Raw genomic sequence first — 21970 nt, forward strand, 5'->3', positions numbered from 1 at the left:
AGTGAATAGTCTTCAAAATGTAAGTGTAATGAGCGCCATCGAGCGTAATAAAGACAAAAGTTCGGCAGTTGCCAAATTTACGTCTCTCAAAAGAAGAATTACCTTGCAAGTTGCAAGAAAAATTGCACCGTGTAACAGGGCCTTTAATTTCACCTAAAACATAATTAAGGTTGTACTCTGCTTAGGCTGTCTGCAATAGACCTTTCTTATAATGAAGGTACAGCCAAAATGCAACAAATTCGCATATGATTACCAGAAGGCATCAGTTTTTAAACACGTAATTGTGTCTTCTTTTAATCCGAATCTAACTGCATTGTCTTTAACCAGAATATACCATTAGGTGTAATATAGAGAGCCCAATATGACATACTCTAAAAGGTATAAGCAGAAACTAAGCTGAGGCAGTCTGTTTTGGTTAGCAACAGATTTTTTATGTGGTATGCAGAACTTACCCGGGATAAAATCATAATATAAACAATAACATAATAAAATATATATAATGAAAAGAAACTTCAATAAAACGATGTCCATAGAAGACTCTTCTGTATTGATATATTTACGGGTTTCTCAGGGCCGTCTATGGAACTTAATTGTGGGGGGTAGTCATATATATTCGTCTATATATACTGTTTTTATATATTGTTTAATATATAGTCATATTTATTGTTTTTATACTTTTTTTGAACATGAATAATTGAATAGCTATACCCTCCCCCTCCAATAAACTTTCTAACGTCGGCACTGGGGATTATTTGTAAAGAGGACTCTAAGATATATAACTTAGCATTAAATGTGGTATAACAACTGCCTAAATAGACAAAACACTTCTCGACGTTTCGACCTGAGGGCCTTCGTCAGGAGAGCCTTTGTCTATTTAGGCAGTTGTTATGCCACATTTGATGCTAAGTTGTTTGAAGACGCTGCCACGCTGCTCCTTGGTTATATTGGAACTTATCTAAGATATATAATTGAAGAATAATTCTAAGGAAATTTTATCACCGCACAAAAGCGCAAGAAAAGCGGTAGAATTTATCAAACTATGTCTATGACGTTTTTCAGAAAGGCTCTGACTGCCATACTACTAGCTTACACGAGTTCGCGAACTCATTTCACGTACCTTCTACAAACATGAGTTCTCAATTGTGGGTTACATAAAAAGCATATTTGATTGATTCTTCCCACATTTCTTAGGCGCGACGCCATATTGAATTTCTAAATTAGCGCGCTACGTCAGGCATGCTTGGTGGCCATATTGACCTGCATTTGTGGCCATGAAAATGCATATAATCGTCCAGTGGCGTAGTTAGCCTGACGATTTAGTCTTGATGCTATATATATATGCAAATTTTATGTTATCGTTATTCATTTCTTTAGAAATTCGTTGTTTTCACAGTCAGCGTTCAGATTTGTGCAAACTGTTCTTGTAATTTATATATTGACAAAAAATAAAAAACCCCGCAAAAAAATACAAGTTTTATGTGCCAATAGATGCGTCAAACTGGATTCGAAAAATGTGGCCGAAAACATATGAGTTGTCAAAAAAGGCAAGTTCAGTCCTAACGCTTTTAACAACTGGCATTTGCAATAAAATTAAAATGTAGCTATAAAAGCTGTTTTTAATTAATAGACGGAACATAATCAATGACAACGTCAATGAAGCTATTGAAAACAGTGCAGTTATTGCTATATTGGCCCTAGCTCCATTGTGTTTACCAGGTGCCAGAAAAGATCAATTTAATAAAACATTTCTGTTGTTCTAATTACAAAGTATTGAAAAAAAATGTTTAGGTTACATGACTTATGTACACAATAACTATACGAATAACAAGATGCATGGATATAATTCACGTTTACGCAGATTTGTCTAGGATACATAATTTATGCCTGTATATGATATACAGGGTGTAAAAAAAACGCAAGCAGTCAATATTCATGACATCATATTCATCAAAATTCGCTTTTGCCTTTGGTCGCTTTTTATAAGTAGAAGACAAAAGATTATTTATGAATATTTTTATACACTCGGTATAATTTTATATACGAATAAAATATATCATTTACGTTAATTCATTAACGCAAGTTTGTTTGGGTAACATAATTGATGTCGACAATTAATATATATATATATATATATATATATATATATATATATATATATATATATATATATATATATATATATATATATATATGTATATATATATGTATATATATATATGAATATTCTGTAAAGAGGATGACTTCTTCAGGCATAAAATAATATATATTTACTCCAAACGTTTCGCCGGTTAGGGCTTCTTCAGTGGAGAAATGGTTGCCATTTCTCCACTGAAGAAGCCCTAACCGGCGAAACGTTTTATGCCTGAAGAAGTCATCCTCTTTACAGAATATTCACATTAATACCAGGCATGGCAACCAAAACACCTTCATATATATATATATATATATATATATATATATATATATATATATATATATATATATAATATATATAATATATATATATATATATATTATATATATATATATATATATATATATATATATTATATATAATATATATAATTATATATATAAATATATATATATTATATATATATATATATATATATATATATATATATATATATATATATATATATATAACAATATATCATTTTACGTTAATGGCGACTTGCGCTTTAGACTAATAAAGATTAGACGGAAGTAATAAGAAGGAAATAAATCACCACAGCTCGAAAAAGCATAATAAAATTAGTGCCAGTGCAAATTAAAATATATATATAGCTATGCGAATTAAGTTGACAAATTTTGTATATACACTTTTGTTTTACGTGCGGAAATGCATGTGTAACGAAATTAGCTATATACACCGGTAACACGCCTCTGGTATATTAGTACAAAAATATAGCTGTATTTTCCGTATTTCGCAAGCAAACTTTGCAATTTTACTAGCTTTAGTATGCTCTTCCATGCAGAATATTCTTTTTATCACCGAGATAAACAAAATACCTATATACGAATTAAAATATATCATTTACGTTACTTTTTTCGTTAATTTATCTACGCAAATTATACATTAATTGTTATTCGTATAGTTATTGTGTACACACATTATGCAACCCAAACAATTTACTTTGATTAATACTAATAGTGATATCGCACGATAGTCGCACGATTTTCAAAAAGCAAGTAATCATTTTAAAAGCAGCAACCATGCACAAGGAATAAACAATGAATTAACCCCCTGTTTCTAAAAAGCAGTGCATCATTCTCGCAAACTCATAAACACTATAGTAGGAGGCGATTCTACATCGCCCGATTTCAGATTTCGCTGTTGGAGAACAAACATAAGTTATTATTATTTTAATTTTGTTTTTTTTAATTAAAAATAAGATCTTTTTGTAAATATATTTGATTACATTGCGTCTAAATACAGCAGTTCTTTGTTCTTACAACATTTATTAAAAATCGGTAAGCTTCGTCAAAGTCACATTTAGAAGTCCTGAATTTTGCAAAATCTTAAATTTACTACACATGCACTCTAATGCTAAATGATAGTTAAAAAGTTTTAGATCCTAACCTAGTAAGATTACAATAAAATCAGTTGACATTTCATAAATATTTCTAAAGCTCTGACTTGCTTTTGAAGAACTAAATCAAGTCAACAAGACTGAACGTGAAATCAGAGACGTATTTTCTAGGCTTCATGTATCTAAATTTCTGCAAATAAAAAGGAATGATAAACGTGTAACGTATTAGGATTACAAACTGCTAAATTAAAAATAAAATATATATCGAAAGTAGAAACATATTTAACGATTGAAAATTATTTTTTTGATGACAATTTCAAATGTGACATATGAGAACAGGTTAGGGTAAACACGAGGAAATGAAAGACATATTACAAATTTCCTTTTATATTAACAAATGTAGCTTTTTATTGACTGAAGGTGTGTGATTAGTTATTACCTATGATATATATAGAAGCGGCATTTCCAAATCCAGCATTTCCAAATCCAGCCGAACAAGGCTTTGCTTGCCAGAAATTGTTACAGATTTCATGTTGAGGTTTTTCCAAAGCTACTGGTGGTAAGTATTTATCTTTTCTCCCTACCTGCATTTTAACCTGGAACGATATGATCGCTTGCTTGTTTTAATAGCTAACTGTTGTGATTAGTATTTTATTTGTGCTACAAAAATGGAAATCTTAAAGTCCACGCCTATTCAAGTGCTTATTCTGGTCTTATAATGGGTTATTGGTTTAACCGCATGGTGTTTTATTTTTGCTACAAAAATGGAAGTCTTAAGGTCAACGTTCCATGACGATGCAGCCGAAAAAATTGATTATAGAACCACCTTTAAACTCGTTTACTGAATAATGACGTACAACTATAAATTATAATACGCCATGTCTTAATTATCTTAAGTTATAGTAATATAATTTATTTGAAGTCTAAGTCCGTGTCCCTTTTCCCTTTTGGCTCAACGATTTGTCTTCTTGCCTTCTGAAAATTTACGAAAAAAAATACCTGCATGACACGTCATAGATCATATGGAAATTAAATATTACAGTCATCATGAGCAACAGTTTGAGATATAAGAACGACATTCGAAACAGTGGGTTTTTATTTAACTTATATATTAAGTGCTTATTCTGGTCAACTGAAGGTTTGAAAAAGTAGTGGCCAGGGGTATATTTAAGAAATAGAAAACATTTTCCGTGTTTCTATACAGTTATAGAAACACGCGTGGGAGTTTGGGAGAACGAGAAATAATCAGTTGGAAAACGAGCCCGTAGGGCGAGTTTTTCCACGTTATTTCGAGTTCTCCCAAACTCCCACAAGTGTTTCTATAACTGTATAGAAACACAGGAAAAAAGGTTTTCTATTTCTTTTATAATATAACTCAATAAAAAGATTTTGTACAAATATTATAATTCGATTGAATTACAAATTCTCATTACATCGCTTCGCTTGTCAAGTTCGGCGGGAAAATTCCCGTGTTTCTATACAGTTATAGAAACACGCTTCCCGACCAATCAGCACGCGCGTACTATAAATGTTATATTATAATACCTATTATTTCTGTTTAGAAAAGAAACCATTAGGAATTCTTAGTTTGGAGATTAATTGTTATAATTTTTATTTATCTTTCAAGGGCAAAAAATGGTTTCCCATTCCCTGCGTATTTTACTGATCATCGCTGGATTTCTAGTAAAGAAAGCTTACCGTGAGTAACTAACTTTTATTTGAAGTTACATGCACTAGTAATAGTATATACCGCAGTTTACTGGTCGATACCGTGCAGTAATGTTACTGTGCTAGTTTGTGTTTGATGCTCGACTTATGCTGGTCTAAAACTCACTGTGATTGCTTGCATCAGCTGACTGGAATCAACGCAAAAGCAAGTTAAAATGAATAAAGACCCTCGCGGGAAGCCGCGAGTTAGTCTTTACATAGTGCTAGGCAGGTGGTTAACTCTCAAGTATGATTATAGTTGCAGAATTAGCCAACTAGGATTGTGTTCTTTGGGGTTAAATACGATGTAACCAGAAGGCTATGTGCACGCGGTAAGGTTTTCTAGCGTTTTCACCTTCGTTTTCATACCAAAACGGTTTCATGCAAACACCGTGAATTTACAATTAGAAATTGAAGCTAATTAACATATTAAGCATATTTTCTTTCATGGATCGTGTGGCAATAAAATAGACAATAAAGATTTTGACAAGAAATAGACAAAACGCTCGAAAATGACGATCATGTGCACATAGACTAAGTTAACTTCGATTTATGTTGATTGATACGATTCAAACAACCCTAGGCCTTTCGTTGAGGCCCTTAAGAAGTCAGAGTTTATTTTCCGATTAATTGCATTTTTTTGCGCCGCATAGCGATTGCGCAAAGTATTAACGCGATTTTAATTAGGTCATTTATTTTTGACGGCTCGTATATACTTGCTTAATATTTATTAGTTCATGCAGGCAACGCATGGCGCAAATGTCTCAATCCAATACCGAAACAGTTTTCATAATTTTTCTGCTCTAGTTTATAGAGTTCTATAGGTTAGCCTACTCTTTTCCACCCGACGTTCATAAGTGAGCGTGAAGAAGATGATAATCTTTTTTCTGTTCTTTATATAACCCTTCAGCGGATGGCACGTGTAGTGCCACAGGTGACCCGCACTACAGAACATTTGACGGCAGATTGTTTCACTACCAAGGCAAATGTGGTTATGTCTTGTCGGAAGACATCGATAACAAATTTAAAGTACACTCTGAGAATGATCCATGTAACGGTGGAAGATTCACGTGCACAAAGGCGATTACTGTGAAAGTGAAAGGACTAACCATACATGTTGCACGTGGAGGTCACGTGAAGGTGTTTGGTATCACTGTTGCTTTACCATACAACAAACAAGGTATATCAAGATTCGAGAATCGCGCGGGATTTAAAGTTGACATGAAATTTCAAATTATATTACCTAATATTATGTCAGAAGTTGTTGTTGAGTATAACGAAATCAGTAGAGAATATCAATCAATCTGATCTGGAGCAAATTTAGGACCAAAAATAAAATAGGGGTATATTAGATATGGGGCTAGCTATCGGTGGTGGCGACCCATTTGTTCTAAGCAAATCTATGTCCACTTGTGATGGATCAGACGCCTTATAATTTTGCATAATGTCGAAAGAGGTTCACTGTAAGTGAATTTTAATCTGATAACAAATAATGATGGTATTTCACATATATACCTTTTTCCATGCATCAGTCACTTTTGACTTTCAGCCATTCTACTTTCAATTTTCTTTTCATTTTACATTCTTTTCATGCAGGTAATGTATATTATAGAAAGCTTCCTCTGTTAACGTTTTCACAGTACATCTTGCAATCAACAATATACGCATTTTTAATATCAGTTTTAACCTCTTTTAGCTATCTGATTTAATTTTAAGTTATTTGACCGGGAAATATTGAGTTAATGACATTTGTTATATAGGTGCTTTGTATTTTAAAATGTGATTGGTTCATTCGTTTTCACAAGATCACTTTAAATAAATGCAATGTTTCCCGCCAGGAAACACGTAAAAAATTGTTGCCCGCTTCTTATCATAACAAAATAAAGTGGGTTTTTTTAATGAAATTGTTGTGTAACATGTATGTTTTTGTTTCTATATAACAAAACACTTAATGTACACTACCTCGGAAAATATTGAGTTTTGTTTTCCTTCGAGTCCCAATGTTTCCCTCGACTTCATCTCGGGAAACATTCACACTCTTGGGAAAACAAAACTCACTATTTCCCTCGAGAGCATACATTAAGTGTATATTATTTCTTTATAGGTGTTAACATTATTAAACACGGAGGACGCAACATACGAATATCAACCGACATTGGTTTCACAGCTCAATATGATGGCGTATATAACGTTTTCATCATCCTCAATGATCGATACCGAGGGAAGACTGTCGGCCTGTGTGGGAACTTCAATGGTCAGCAAAATGACGAATTCATTATGCCAGATAAACAATTAACCAACAACGATCAAACGTTTGCTGACTCCTGGAAACTGGATCGATCCTGTCCTAATGCACCTCCTCTGCCTAATCCATGTACCACCGCAGCTGCGCATGCCCAAGTAGCCAAAGCGAAATGCGCCTTAATGAGATCTCAACCGTTTTCTGCCTGTCATAATCATGTTAATGTGGATTCAGGATTCATTCAGGATTGTGAATACGATGTATGTGCGTGCAAGGATCATCCGTTGTCGTGTCTCTGTGAGGAATATTCCGCATACGCAGACTCTTGTTCTCTGGTAGGAGTCAATGTCCAGTGGAAAAATCTGCCACAGTTCAAAGAATGCGGTAAGTCTGTAGTATTTTTTTTTTATTTTGTCTTTACACATTGCCGTACACAGCATTCTGGCGCATGAAAGGTACGACTGACGTTAACCCTCGCATTGATTTAGTCGTTTGTGAAGCTTAAAATCCGCTTTTTTAGCGTTCTTGCTCGAATACATGCTCCAGAATAAGAATCGTATACGAGAAATCGTAATGTGTAAACACACGCTTACTAATCAAAGAATTACAGATGTATTTTTGGGTTTCAATATCTTTAAATCGTAACCTTTTTTCTTTCCCCAGTTTCTCCATGTGCAGTGGCTCCATGCATGAATGGAGGTATTTGTCAAAACGTCGGAAAAGGCTATAAATGTACGTGTGCTCCGGGTTACCATGGAGATAAATGTCAGACTGAAGGTGAGACATTTGTATTGTCTACAATCTCCTAGCCCGCACGCCCAAACTTACGTCAAATCGTAACTTTGGTAATGATTTTGCTGGGGATTGTAGTCTCATATCAAATCAGTCTATTTCAACAGGATTACTCATTCAACAGAATTGCTGGTCGCCAGAGGGGCTCAGATGTAAACTCCTGATAATTGTCTACTCGTTAAAATTTTAACAATGGTACTCTTTTTACAGTTGAAGCTGTTTGCAGCGCCACGGGTGACCCACACTACAGAACATTTGACGGCCGAAGGTATAACTTCATGGGACAATGCCAATATATATTGGCAAAAGATCTGGACAGCTCATTTTCGGTGATGACAAAGAACAATCGATGTAACGGCAGAGCAAGTTGTGTTGTGGCTGTGACGGTTTCAGTGAAAGGTTTGACAATTGAAATGAAGAAAGGTGGTTCACTAACTGTGTTTGGCGCAAATGTGCAGTTACCTTACAAAAATCAAGGTGGTTAAACTATCGATTATTATCTAAAGTTCACTTTTTCTGTGAAATTAATTGAATAGTATGACATTAAGTAAACGCTGTTTACAATCCAACCATTTTTCTGATAAATTAAATATTGTATTTCTGAATTTATCCAAATAACCTCGCGATGCCGACCCAAAGATAGGGTACTTCATGTAGTTTTTTTTTAGTATCGTCGTCTTTTTTCGTCTCGAAGATGTTAGCTATAAAGTAGCTACTCTGTAAATTCGGGTAAATAATTTTTATATATGTATGTATTTAGGTGTAAGTATTGTGAGACATGGAACACGTAACCTGGAAATCACAGCAGATATTGGTATAAAAGTATTGTACAATGGTTTGTCAAACCTCTTTGTAACCGTGAAAGGAAGACATATGAAAAGAATGGCGGGTCTTTGTGGCAACTACAATGGAAACCCAAATGACGAGTTTGTTAAAGTTGACATGAGAAGAACCAATAGTGTGACCGAATTCGGAAATTCCTGGAAAGTTGGTCGATCTTGCCCAAACGAGCCACCGCTTCAAGATCCGTGTCTTACCGCTGGTAAAATTGCCCAGGAGGCGAAGAAGAAATGTCAATTGCTAAAACAACAGCCATTTGCCGCATGCCATAAATCAGTTGCTCAGAATGACGGCTTCATCAAGGATTGCGAATTTGATGTCTGTGCTTGTAATAATCACCCAACTTCCTGCCTTTGCCAGGAATTCTCGGCTTATTCCACCTCTTGTGCCTTGGTGGGAGTTCCCATCACCTGGAAAAATCTTCCACAATTTGCTGAATGTAGTGAGTACCTTGACTATACTGTTGTACCCACCCAGTACCTCGATATTATTAATCACAGATTATAGAAGCTGTAGCAAAGTAGGCAAAATGTTCATGCGACAGTGAAATGTGCTTGGGAATGAAAAAGGGGAAATCAGAAAGCTAGGGTGAAGAAAAACCATAGAGGAAATATGCGAGTGTTGAATTGGCACGCAAAGGAATACGAATAATTTAACGAGATTGCATTTATTGCCGAAATATGAAACTAAAGCCAATAACGAGAGCTTGCAATTGCAATTGCAATTGTACAATCTATCTTTCTATCAGAAGAACTCCGGATTGTTCCCGACTCTTTCGGCCTAATCATAGGTTGCTACCTCGGAAAGGACTTTTATTCTTTATTACTCTAAGCGGTATTTTCGAACGATACTGAAATTCGTCTTTTATCCCAAGGTATGCCGTGTGCTTCTGGTCCTTGCAATAATGGAGGGTTGTGCATCAATCAGGGAAATGACTTCAAATGCGAATGCGCACCAGGGTATGATGGGAAACAATGTGAGGTTCGAAGTAAGTATTAGAAATGATTTTCATGCATTTACAATGGTACGTCGGATATTCTCCGTTGCGGGCTCAGATATAGAACTCCTAGAAAAGTAAACTGGTTAGTAGGCGCGAATTTCATAATATTTTAAGAAAGTTGAAGTAGTTTTTCTCTGAAATTTAAAACGTGCAAATGTGTATTTCCATCTTCAAGTAACATGTATGATCGCTGTTGTTTCAAGAACAGTGATGAGCGTTTCACGGAGTTTTTAATTCATGGAGATCATTAACACTTATAACTTTGTTATTTTGCAAATCGTCAGTAGACGGTATCTTAGCCTGTAGCAGTAGACGGAATGATATATGATTTATGCCGGTGTGAAGCCTATTTGACTCGTTTTCATAAAAATATGTACTAACTTTTTTACTGTTTTATATTACTAAAGAATAGAATAAATGATTGCACCGTTGCTGAGTCTGACCGCATAATTATAATCATACCTAATTTTAGTGTGCAGTGATAACCAATTTGTGCAGTGATAAAATAAGAAATGTGCAGTGATAAATGGTATTTTCTCAACAGAACTCACTCTGTTGAGACGGAATCGTCTGTAGTTGTCCCCCAAAATGCGGGAAATCAAGTCATAGGGACTTGAAACTACAAATAATTTTCTGTGGCAGGTACTGCAGACCCCCTACATCTCATCCATCTTTAAATTACCAATTTCCAATTAGTACCAATTGTATAATCTACTATACCCGGTACTATACTATTGTAATCATATGTGCAGTGATAAAAGATTCTTAAAATTAGCTATGATTAGAATACGACCAAACGTTGGTAAAAATAAATACGTACGTAATTTGCCATTTGGTCAGTCCGGATGGATAAGAATTTTCTTTTGTCTCAAAAGTAGCAAGCGCATATATTAACCGAACATAAACAAAAATTAGCAAACAATCATATTGCAAAAAAGGCACTTCTTTTTCTTATTAGCTTGCAAAGACCCGAAAGCATTAGGTATGGAAGATGGCAAAATTCCAAATTCAAGACTCAAAGCCTCGAGCCAGTGGTCTCAGAGCTGGAGTCCAGGTCACGGTAGGTTACATGGAGGTAACTGCTGGATTGCCCGTTCAAGAGATGGTAACCAATGGATGCAAGTTGACTTCAAGTACAAAGCAACAGTTACAGAGATACTGACACAAGGCCGCAGCGGCGCCAGTCAGTGGGTTAAAAGCTACACTGTTGGTTATTCTGACGATGGCACGACATTTAAAACGTACAAAGGGAGTAATGGACAAGACAAGGTAACAAATAGAAACAGCTTGTAAAATTAAACTTGTTTAGCCACTCCGTTGAGCCTAGTCCAGCTTTGTATTGCATCCTGTGAGAAACAAATTAAATAGTGCATTTTAATGAGAACTTCTGAAGTGATGGAAACATGCGACCATTTATATGTGCGCGACACACCGCTGGACTCAAATATTTCTGAGTTACCCAAAATGCACACGTGGTCCTTTACAGTAAAATTTAGTGGGTAGACAGTGGTGAATTTCTAAGACGAATGGCGCAAAAACTTCACACTATTTTGTCTTTTCGTCCTCTCACAAAAACTATTTACAGTTCAGGAAGCTCAAGGTTAACTCATGACCATATATCGACAGGTATTTTCTGCGAATAGTGATCGGAACAGTGTTGTTCGCCAAGAAATATCGCCTGTTGTTGTTGCAAGATTCATCAGAATTCAACCAAAAACATGGCATTCCTACATTTCTATGAGAGTCGAGTTTTATGGTTGCTTTGAAGGTACGACGCTGCACAAGTGATAAAGTTGAATCAGGATTTCATAAATAATTGCCATGGCTATTGCTGGTGACTGAAATGTCGCCACGGATAACCTGGTTTCCGCTTGAATAAAACTCATTGTGCAAGGAGTCTTATTTAAGCATGTTTGGTCGCGACCTATTCGTAGTTTTGAATTTATATTTTGTCAATCGGACTGAGATTTAATCGGATTTCGACGGGCAGAAAACTGATCTACTAAGATCTTTCAAAACAGGTGATGGTGACTATCTTGGCATTCACTCGCAAAGTGCATTTACTCCACATTTAAATTACGAAAATAATATTGCATCAAAACTTGGCGATTATGTAAATTTAAAACGTCATTTCACAACTATAGCGATAGATTTTTTCTTATGGCCTGTATAGATCAGGATTTAGTCCCCACAGCAGTTTCCTATTGTTATTCCAACCTGTCCCTATTTTATAAAAAATACAGTTGTTCACTTTGATTTTTCATTATATTTCCAGATCAACCTTGTTCAAAAGATCCGTGTCTCCACGAGGGTACTTGTGAGCATGTTGGGAGCGATTTCATGTGTACCTGCCTCCCAGGGTATTATGGGAAGACATGCGAGCAGAAAGGTAGGAAAGCTTTGACGATTCGCCATCTTTCTTGCAATGGCGGTTTTTTATATGGTGGTTACGAAAAAGGAATTTTGTAGGACTGACCAACTATAAATTGCTCTCTTAGTCAAGAAATGTCAGTTTGAGTTTATTCAGTATTGCCATTCAAAGATTGACAAACGGTGGAACACTCGCAATGCGCAGAGCCGCGGTCCAGTGAGGTAGAATTTCTGCGTAATCATTTAATAACAAGTACAGGTGTAGCACTGCCTACTCCTCCGACTGTTATTATTTCAGAGAGAGTCTAATTGTTCTGTTAAGAGTCTTATTGTTTCAAATATTCTTTGTGCTCAAATGTGGTGTTTCACCTTCCTTTACTTAGATCTATTTACTTAGATATATTACGCGATTACTGAACCATACTGTTTGTTTAAGTATTTAAAGAATGTGCAACGTTTCTTCCTAGCTGGTTATTTTTTGTATGTTTCTTGCAGAATGCAAGGAATCATTACGTCTTGGCATGGAAAATGGTGAGATTTTAGACTCGCAGATCACAGCTTCGTCTGAATACGCCAGCAATCATGGAGCTGACAATGCAAGACTAAACCTGCGGCGTCCAGGCCATGCTAACGCTTGGGTTCCAAGAGTGGCCTCTGGTTCATGGATTCAAGTTGATTTTGAACGTCAGGCTACCATATCAGAAGTTTTAACACAAGGACGAGGTGACCATCCTCAGTGGGTCAAAGCCTATACTCTCTCTTACAGTAACAACGGTCTGGATTTTCATCCATATCGTCAAAATGGATTGGTCAAGGTAATTGGACTTTTTTATTTCCCGATGGTTGATGGTCTTAATTTCCAAAAGAATGTCCACATATTTCAAATTTAAGCAGGTGCTGTTGGGAAAATCATCAATTATGAAATCAATTCCACTTTAATTTATCTCACTAGAAATTATTTCATCGTGTGAAGTGCTACAAATTTAAATAACTTTCTCTTTTTTACTTATATTCCTTTTTTTAAGCCTTAATATGCTGATAGTTTGCTTCTTTTTCATCCTTCAACTACTTCTACTTTTATCATTTTTTATCATCAGGATCGGAGCAAACGTTAACGTTTCTATTTTACACGGTGAATTTTTTAGGAAAAAAGCTGGTTTTCAGATAATATGATTCGTAATATTCCTTGAGATTCGTTTTCATGCGAACAAGTTAAAACAACATGTGAATGACGACGAGTTAAAAACGAATTATGACAAATGATAACCAGAAGCTTTTAGCTAGCTTCTGCAAACGTCTTTAAATTTAACTTCTTTCTTTTTCAGACATTTTCAGCAAACAGGGATCAAAATACAATAGTTCCTCAGAAAATTTGCCCTGTGATTGTCACACGGTACATCAGGATACATCCAACTTCATGGCATGGCAACGTTGCACTCAGAGCAGGATTCAATGGATGTTTAAGAGGTAATATTACAATGAAACCAGGCAAAGTTCAGTGTGTTGATAACAGCAAAGTGAGCAAACGAGCATGCGTAGCCTTAGTTATCTCGCAAAGGCTCAAGAACTGTTGGGTGGCCATGTATCAGAGCGAGGTCCGGGAAAATCATCACTGAGAATTTCAGTCGAAAAAGAGAAGTGTTCTTTTTCAATTTTGTGGTTAATATGAGACACGATGGCTTTGGTTTCCCAAAAATAATGTCAATAATATTTTCGATAATTTTCCTAGTGTTCTATTAGTACATACTTCCGTTAAATGTGCGCCCTTCTTCGTGCCTTTATTTTTTGAATCATTAGCATGCATACACTTTCAACGTCCCTACCCGGTTGCGAAAAGCACATGGGGGTATGGCGTGGGGGTTGGGAGAAAGAAAAGGGGAACGTTATTGCGAACAATTATATCCTTACAGCAGCTAAAACGTCAAAATAAATCTCTTAATTTGAAAGTGAAAATCCTCTTTAATGTTTATTTTTCTGTTTATAAAGACTTCCCGTGTGAGTCTAAACCATGTAAGAACGCCGGGACGTGCCTCAGTTACCATGGCGACTATCGCTGCAGTTGTGCTGAAGGTTTTGCCGGGAGAAACTGTGAGATGAATATTGGTATGTTTCATATTTTGTTTCATTTTAGAATTTCGGAATACATAATTTCCATGGCACTGTTGATTACCAAGGAAGTCCAGCAAAAAATCCCTATTACGACCGACGTTAGGCCTTAAAGACTGACATGAATTTGTTACTATAGACTAGTATCATCCACAATCTTCTTAAAAAGTTTCAGGATGATCTCTCAAATCGAATTTGCATAAACGGAAAATCTATTATGTAACCTATTGTGCATGGTTAGCTGTGTAGTCATATCATATTGATACTTTTCACCTCTCTTGCTTATATTAGCTTGGAAAATTTATGAGAACTTTCGTTATCCCCTGGTAGTGTACACAGGTGCTTCTGGTACATAAAAACAAACTATTATTTTTCAAAATGATTTTTAAAGTAGTCGAAATAGTCGAAATGTCGAATCGCATCATAAAATTATAGCATGCATGATTAATCATGTTAAGATTTTGGATCGATGATATTATTGGAAATTCGTTTCGCAGCTGAAAAGTTTTCGGGAAAGTTTTATTAATTAACTGTCAATCCGATAAAAACAAAAGAAACCAGATTAACAATGCTATTAGAGTGTTTAAGAAAGTTCCGCGTTATAGTTACGTCCAGCGGTATAAACGGCAAGCAAAGAATGATTTTGGGCTAAAAGAACAAGGAGGGAGGTATTTCGTTTTAGACCAATCAACAAGTTTGTTTACATTTTCAGTAACCCGACCAAGCAGAGTGCATAACTTTTAACTATTTACGGTAAAAAGGTACATTATATACTATTTTACATGGAGTATTTAAAATTTACGCATTCTGATTGGCTTTGCCTGAAAAATGTAAACAAACCATTCCGATCAGTTTAAAACGAAACTCCTCCTTTTGGCTAAAGGGTAATAAAGCGCAAATTGACTCGACCATGTTTTTCGCGTATGGAAGGAAATGTAAAATGAAAAGGCGAACGAAAAATTCTGCTAAGAAAGTTTTTGGCTGCGCCATTTGCTGTCTCCTGAGAACGCGATGCTTAAATTTCCTGTTATACATAAATTTTACTTTTGATTTTCCAGGACAATGTGTACCTAACTAGGAGATGAATCTAAACGATGAGGATATCTTTTGAAGAGAAAGCAAATAAGATATAATCAAAATGTTCAAGTTTAAGTTATTGTACGTAGTGAGATTATTCTAGTTGTAGCCAATCAGAAATATGGAGTATATGTGGATTCATATAATAAAATTTAAATCTGCAACATGATTTCACTAGTTTTAACTATTCAGGTGGTCTGGGTGAGGTGCTACTTTTTAGTTAATGTTTTATATTAAAATATACACTGCTTGAAATTATCAACTAGCTGGTATTGGTTTAGTTCTGTTGGCATTTCTCTCAGTGTCAGAAAGATGTGTGTATGATCGGTTTTCACGTTCTGTTCCCTGTGTCTTTTATTGGTATTTACCGTTGCTTATCTATAATCATGTATCATTAATTTTATGCCAGAAAAAACACACCAAATCATCAACAGAAACCAACCCTATGCATCCATTTAATCGTTGATTTCATATAAGTACGATTTTAAACCTTTTCGTGTGTTTAGAAAAGGGGAAACCCCATAATCTATCGGTGGAAACGCCTGTTTAGAAAACAACAATTTCAATTAAGCTATTTTATGTTCTGTAGTTTTTAACTTTTTACCATGGCTAATGCCGTTAGGGGAATAAGGCTAGCACGTTTATGGGGACGACGTATTAAGATATTTTATAGCTAGTGAAATGTCAATGTATGTAAATATGGTTATATGTCATATGACATTCACGCTAACAAGCAATGACTCGAGGGATTTCCCCTCATAATTCATTCGTGGTTCTGTTAAAAGGTCGAGAGAAATTCGATACGGATAATAACAATTTCTGTGAGCAAGAGCAGAGCTTCACCGTTCTAAAGGTAAAGAACAATAGATGTTTTGAATGGTTATACTTTTAAAATATTAAATTAATTTAGTTCAAAATTTTCAAAAACGTTATTTGAACAACTGTACATGCGGGGCGATTTGCATGCTGATTGAATATTCTGAATGTTCCGGTTAGGAATCCAACTAAACGAAAGAAATAAAGAAACTCAAACGTATCCTCAAGCGACGTACGGATATTCAAACAATATTTCACTGATTTAAAGTGCACACTAAAGAGAGGAAGATCAGATAAAGCTCTTTAGATTCTCTTGCAAACACGCTGGATGCGAAATTACCGAAGTACAATGAATCAGCATGCTGATGCAATATCCAAAACTTTATATGTAATGGATTTAATGGATCTGGTGGTAGTCACAACTCCATCAACACAAAACAAATCCATTGCTCATCGTGAGAATCAGATACCTGAGGACTTAGATATTTCAATTGCCCTGAACCGTCAAGAAGCGAGTTTAAATTTCTCGGATGAGTTGGACGGCGTGAGAGAAATATCCGAAATACAACCCATTTTGGAAAACTTGGATAGTACGGCTATGTACGGTAAGAATATGTCGACATCCGAAAATAGATTTAAAAACGAGGATTTACCAGCGCACACTAGCTATGATAGATTCATTGCACACTGTGAAAATATCGTTAAGATAAATAAAAATCATAATAGCAATGTCAGGGAAAATTTAAGATACTATCGAAACATGGTCCTGAACGCGAAAACGCTGAAAATGTAGGCGGTCTTACGAAGAGCGTATTGCCAAAATATCCAGTACAGACGCAAGCTATTCCATAGTCGATTATAATACCATTGACATAATTCGAACTATATCTCATTCTCAGAAACAAGATCCCAGGAATGTCCTGTCGTAAGTGCTCCAACAGAAGAAAAACAATCAGTCCAGGTTCCAAGGAGATCAAGCACTGAATATGATGGACATGACCATATTACGAACTTTAACGGAACGACAAATTGATATCACGATGAACTAGGGGAAGGGGTTGCAAGTAATTCGAACCACAGTTTTATTAGACGGCAACTCGAAGAACAAAGTCGATTCTCTTTTAAGGCGCACTTTGATCGTGCAGGCAAGGTAAGAATGTCCGCTTTTGCTCACTTCAGATTTTCTATTTCTCAAAAAAAATGGTTGTAGCTACATGTTTAATCAAAGTACTTTTTTAGATTATTTATATGCTGCTGCTCGTTATGCGGTTGCTGACAATGGTTGTTTACCTTGGTTACGATGTGAAATGCGCAATGATAGAAAGCACAACTTTCGCAAATTGTACTCAAGAATTCCTTGTCCCAAATCCTAAGAACTGGGTGATATATTCCAAAACATTGTCTATTACCTCTTCTTTTATATTGCTATTTCAAATCTGGTACAATCGTGGAGAACTAAAGTATCGCTTGAAACTGTCAGTTAAAACCTTATTTCGCAACGGATCTTTTTGGTTGACAAATTTTTCATTCGGTTTCATTTGTGTTTGTTACATCATCCGAATCGACGGTTCAGATCTCAAGTTATCAATCCCACTTTTGATATGGTGGCCCGCTACACTTCTGGTCGTATATTGCCTGAATTATTTGCGTCCAGTAAATTTGCCAGATCTTTGGTTTATTTGTGGTTATTGGTTCACAATTTTTACATACGTAGTGGAAACATTTTGCGTATTTGTTGCAGTAACGCTGGCTACAACCCAAAGAATAATTCCTTTGATCACAAGTGATGTTGATTACAAAGTTAAAGCGTTCGCATATTTGGTAGCTGTAGCTAGACCCGTTTTAACTTCCCAATTCTTTCATTTCTTTTGGTACAAAGCCTTCCATGGAGGAAGAAACTTCTTTAAATAGGACCGTAGAACATAAAAACTTTCAGTGGAACGGATCCACTGGGTAAGGAACAATAAATTATTACAACTGTAAAGTGTAAATTGCAATCGTTTAGTTTGGATAATATTTATTTTAGTGAATCTTGTACTTCAGGGTGCCCCATCACCCCCCAAAAAACTATTGAAATCACCCATCGTTAAAATTTGAATGACTTGTGCCTGTGGGGGTTAACGCAACATATAAAATGCTAAATACAAAAATTTCAAATTTGCTAGAGAAATTTATTTCAATTTATTGTTGTAAATATATAGTTTCAATTTATTGCTATGTATATATTTCAAAATGTAAGATAAGTATTAAAAAATATTATAAAATTTTAAAAAATGTATGTGAAACTTTTAAAAACTTTAACACTTCAAAAATTTTAGAAAACACTGGTAGCATATGGAAAAAAATAGAAATGTTTTTAGAGAATTTTATTGTCAATTTTCCCCACAGTAGGGGCAACGATAAGCCGTACAGAATCAATCAAAAATCCCAAAAAAATCAAGTTCTAGGTAGGAGTAAATACTGACTTGTCAGGGTGCAGCAAGAGGGGGGGAGATAGGTCACAGGTGGACGGGAACCCGGGAGAATAAGGGCGGGAGGTGTGTGGGAAGCGGAAGAAGAGCGGGCGGGATCCGGGGCCATGCGAGGACGTAAGGCGGTTTTGGCTGTTGAACAAAAACTCGATGCCAATCGTGAGCAAGATTAGATAGGCCAGCTTAATATCCTATTAGGAGTTAGTGGGAAATATGTGGGAGGCGATTTGCAAAAAGGTACGGGATGCTAAAAAAACGGTATGGGAGCCGGGAGTTATTGACCCCACATGTCCCCCGACGCAAGAAGCCAACATCACTCATCAATGTAGCTGTTGCCTGAACATTAGCACCGCAGTTTTTGTTGGTAGCCCGTTCGCGGGCTAACCACTATGCTACATGCAAAAAACGATGAGTGATGATGCATGTCTGTCCGCCGAGTTTGTTTATCTACGAAAGAGACTGGGCAGAGCCGAAATTCTGTCAGCCTGATCGGTGCAAACTGGCCTAAACTTTCAGATAAATTAATCGCAGAAATGGTATTTCATTGGTATTTCGTTGATTATTCTTATGTCTACTTTGTTATAACTGTATCCAACTAGCAAACTAGCCCATTTTTGCCTTTGCTTATAGCATTAGAACGTAAAACTAAGCATCATGCAGTTGATTTCCCCGCCATTATTGCGGCCTGTCATTTGACATTGAACAAAACTTGAAAATCTTTGCCAGTGCTTTGGAGGCTACCCACATGTATGCATTCCATACCTATTTTTTTACTGTAGTGCCTTGAAGGTAGGAGTCATCAATGTAACCATTGTTTAAAATAATGTGCCAGACAGCAGTGGCATATGTGTTTTCTTCCATTATGATAATGTACAATAAATGATATCTTGTGAGTTGGTGATTGGATATTTTGATCTGAACTTGCGTATTTTATGATAGTAATGCCTCCCATATAGATATATCTCGTTGATTCTCATGGTATAATTATTTAAGTTGAATAAGAAATACGTATTATTCGGCTTTTTGTGGACCAAAGATAGCAAAGAGAGGGCCAACAATGATGGGATGTCTCAAAAAATTGAGAGAGATTGAGATGAGGTTATAAAATAATTTGTTAAACGAAAAGTTGGAAACGTTTTGTGTGTCAAGTTCGTATTCAATTAAATGAAAATTTGCGAGACCGACTAAGGCCGACTTAAAAATCGTTTGACGAATACACCTATTTTGGCATATCCTTAATCTATCTAATCTAAATTCATCTTAGATAGCTAGCGATTTTGGTATCGGGGCGGAAAGTGCTTTCACAAGAGCAAAACAACCAGGAACGTGTAATAGCATATTTTAGTTACAGCTTCAGCCGAGCAGATATAGATATATAGTTTAATAAGTCACACACATTGCAGATACAAGGAATGAATTGCGTGGTCATTACAGGTGACAGTAGGCTAAAAATGTTGTTAATATGTGGTATTATCGAGGCGTGTCCTCCTAGTGAAAGTATTACAGCTGTAACCGTTGATATCATGATTGAGCCTGATGGAAATATATCTGTTTTAAGTACGACTGACCAGGTTAGTCGGAAACCGAGGTGACTATTTGAACCTAGTCTAATGGTTTAGTTTCTCTTCTGCAATTAAGTTATGATCCACTCCACTGGCCCAAACACAGGAAATCAATTTCATTTTCGTCCATATTTCGTTTTTCAGATTCATGCGACGTCCGTGTATCGACGTCTGTGTTGGGGCAACTCGGTTCCTCAGGCGTCGGTAGATCCCAGCCTCCAGGTCGAACCACGGCTATATAGTGCGTTTCGACAACGGGACATCATTGGATATATCTCCATAGATTTTGTCACTTTCATCGACCCAGAAAAGGTGAGAAAAATCTACCCACCAATTGTACCTACAATAGATTTCTTGTTGACCTTTTGTATACTCGAATAGTATACACATTCTGTCCCAATATATCCACCTTTGTTTACCCATACTCACACATAGCAATACTTGACCCATATCAAAGTGCATTTCAACTCCTCTTAGATAGATCAGGTGTTATGGACCGTGGACCTGAAGCTCACGCACAGCGATAGTTTGGCGCAAATGAAGCTGATGAAATATGTTACAAATGGGACATTTGATGCGGAGCGAAGTGTATTTTCAAGTTCCTGTCGTTGTCAAAAAACCCGAACCAACATTAGGCCTGTCAAGACGACGTAAAACTATCGTTCACGAAAAGGTTTTATTGTTCTAGAGGTTCTAGAGTTTCCATTTCAACTTTTCATTTTTCTATCACTCGTTTTGCGTTGCATTTTAAAGCATTTACTTTCCTGTATTTTCTGAGTTAGTTTTCAATAAGTTTGGTTTCCTTTTTGACAACATTTTCACGGAATTTTTGACGGAATTTTGTCGACATTTTTTTCCAGCCTCTGCCAAGTCCATATCGTTATGCGATATTCAGTTCCAGGCTCCAACACAGCAACTTGAGTGTGATTTATTACAGCGTCTTCTTTCAAATGTGTCGAGCACATGGTATCGGATTTGACATGGAGGTAGGGTCTGGATCCAACCACGGTTGCCCCTTTTATTGTGTCAGTTAAGAATACAATAGATATCTAAAATTGTTCATATTTTTCTTTAGGAGAAAGTGGGAACAATATTTTGTTTGGTAGATAGTTATAAAAAGGAATTCCTTACGATGATGTAAGTGTTTAGTATAGTTGTCATAAGTTCATGTCTTCCAAATATCAGCACTACTAAAAAAATCACCAAGCCTCTAAGTAAACCTATAGCAAGGGCTGTATAGATAGCGTGTTTAGAGAATCGGTAAAATTGTTGCTTCCGGTTTACTTGCCAGGGTAATGAGTGATGATCTTCAAGGTTCATTATCGACTTTTGCTCGTAATTTGTCCGTAATACATCAAGAAATATCAGCTCCAAATATGCAATGAAGAAGTAACTTTCAAGTGAGTTTTTTGTGGACTCAATTATTTGATCTAAAATTACGTTGGGTGCGCCTC

At 35.9% G+C, this 21970-nt stretch overlaps 1 protein-coding gene across 1 annotated transcript; it reads left to right on the forward strand.

Annotated features, from left to right (window-relative positions):
- Positions 1 to 4011: 4011 nt before the first annotated feature.
- On the forward strand, positions 4012 to 15823 carry LOC114533295 (von Willebrand factor-like). Its single transcript, XM_028554804.1, has 15 exons — positions 4012 to 4092; positions 5161 to 5232; positions 6151 to 6420; positions 7345 to 7866; positions 8146 to 8259; positions 8485 to 8751; positions 9035 to 9556; positions 9989 to 10102; positions 11073 to 11383; positions 11741 to 11882; positions 12390 to 12503; positions 12980 to 13299; positions 13810 to 13951; positions 14471 to 14587; positions 15649 to 15823. Exons 2-15 carry the CDS (start codon positions 5169 to 5171, stop codon positions 15666 to 15668), a joined length of 3039 nt encoding a protein of 1012 aa, XP_028410605.1. The 5' UTR covers positions 4012 to 4092; positions 5161 to 5168; the 3' UTR covers positions 15669 to 15823.
- Positions 15824 to 21970: the final 6147 nt, after the last annotated feature.

This window comes from Dendronephthya gigantea, unplaced genomic scaffold (genome assembly GCF_004324835.1).
Source record: "Dendronephthya gigantea isolate DGI-Jeju-01 unplaced genomic scaffold, DenGig_1.0 000088F, whole genome shotgun sequence".
In the NCBI taxonomy this organism is placed as follows: Eukaryota; Metazoa; Cnidaria; class Anthozoa; order Malacalcyonacea; family Nephtheidae; genus Dendronephthya; species Dendronephthya gigantea.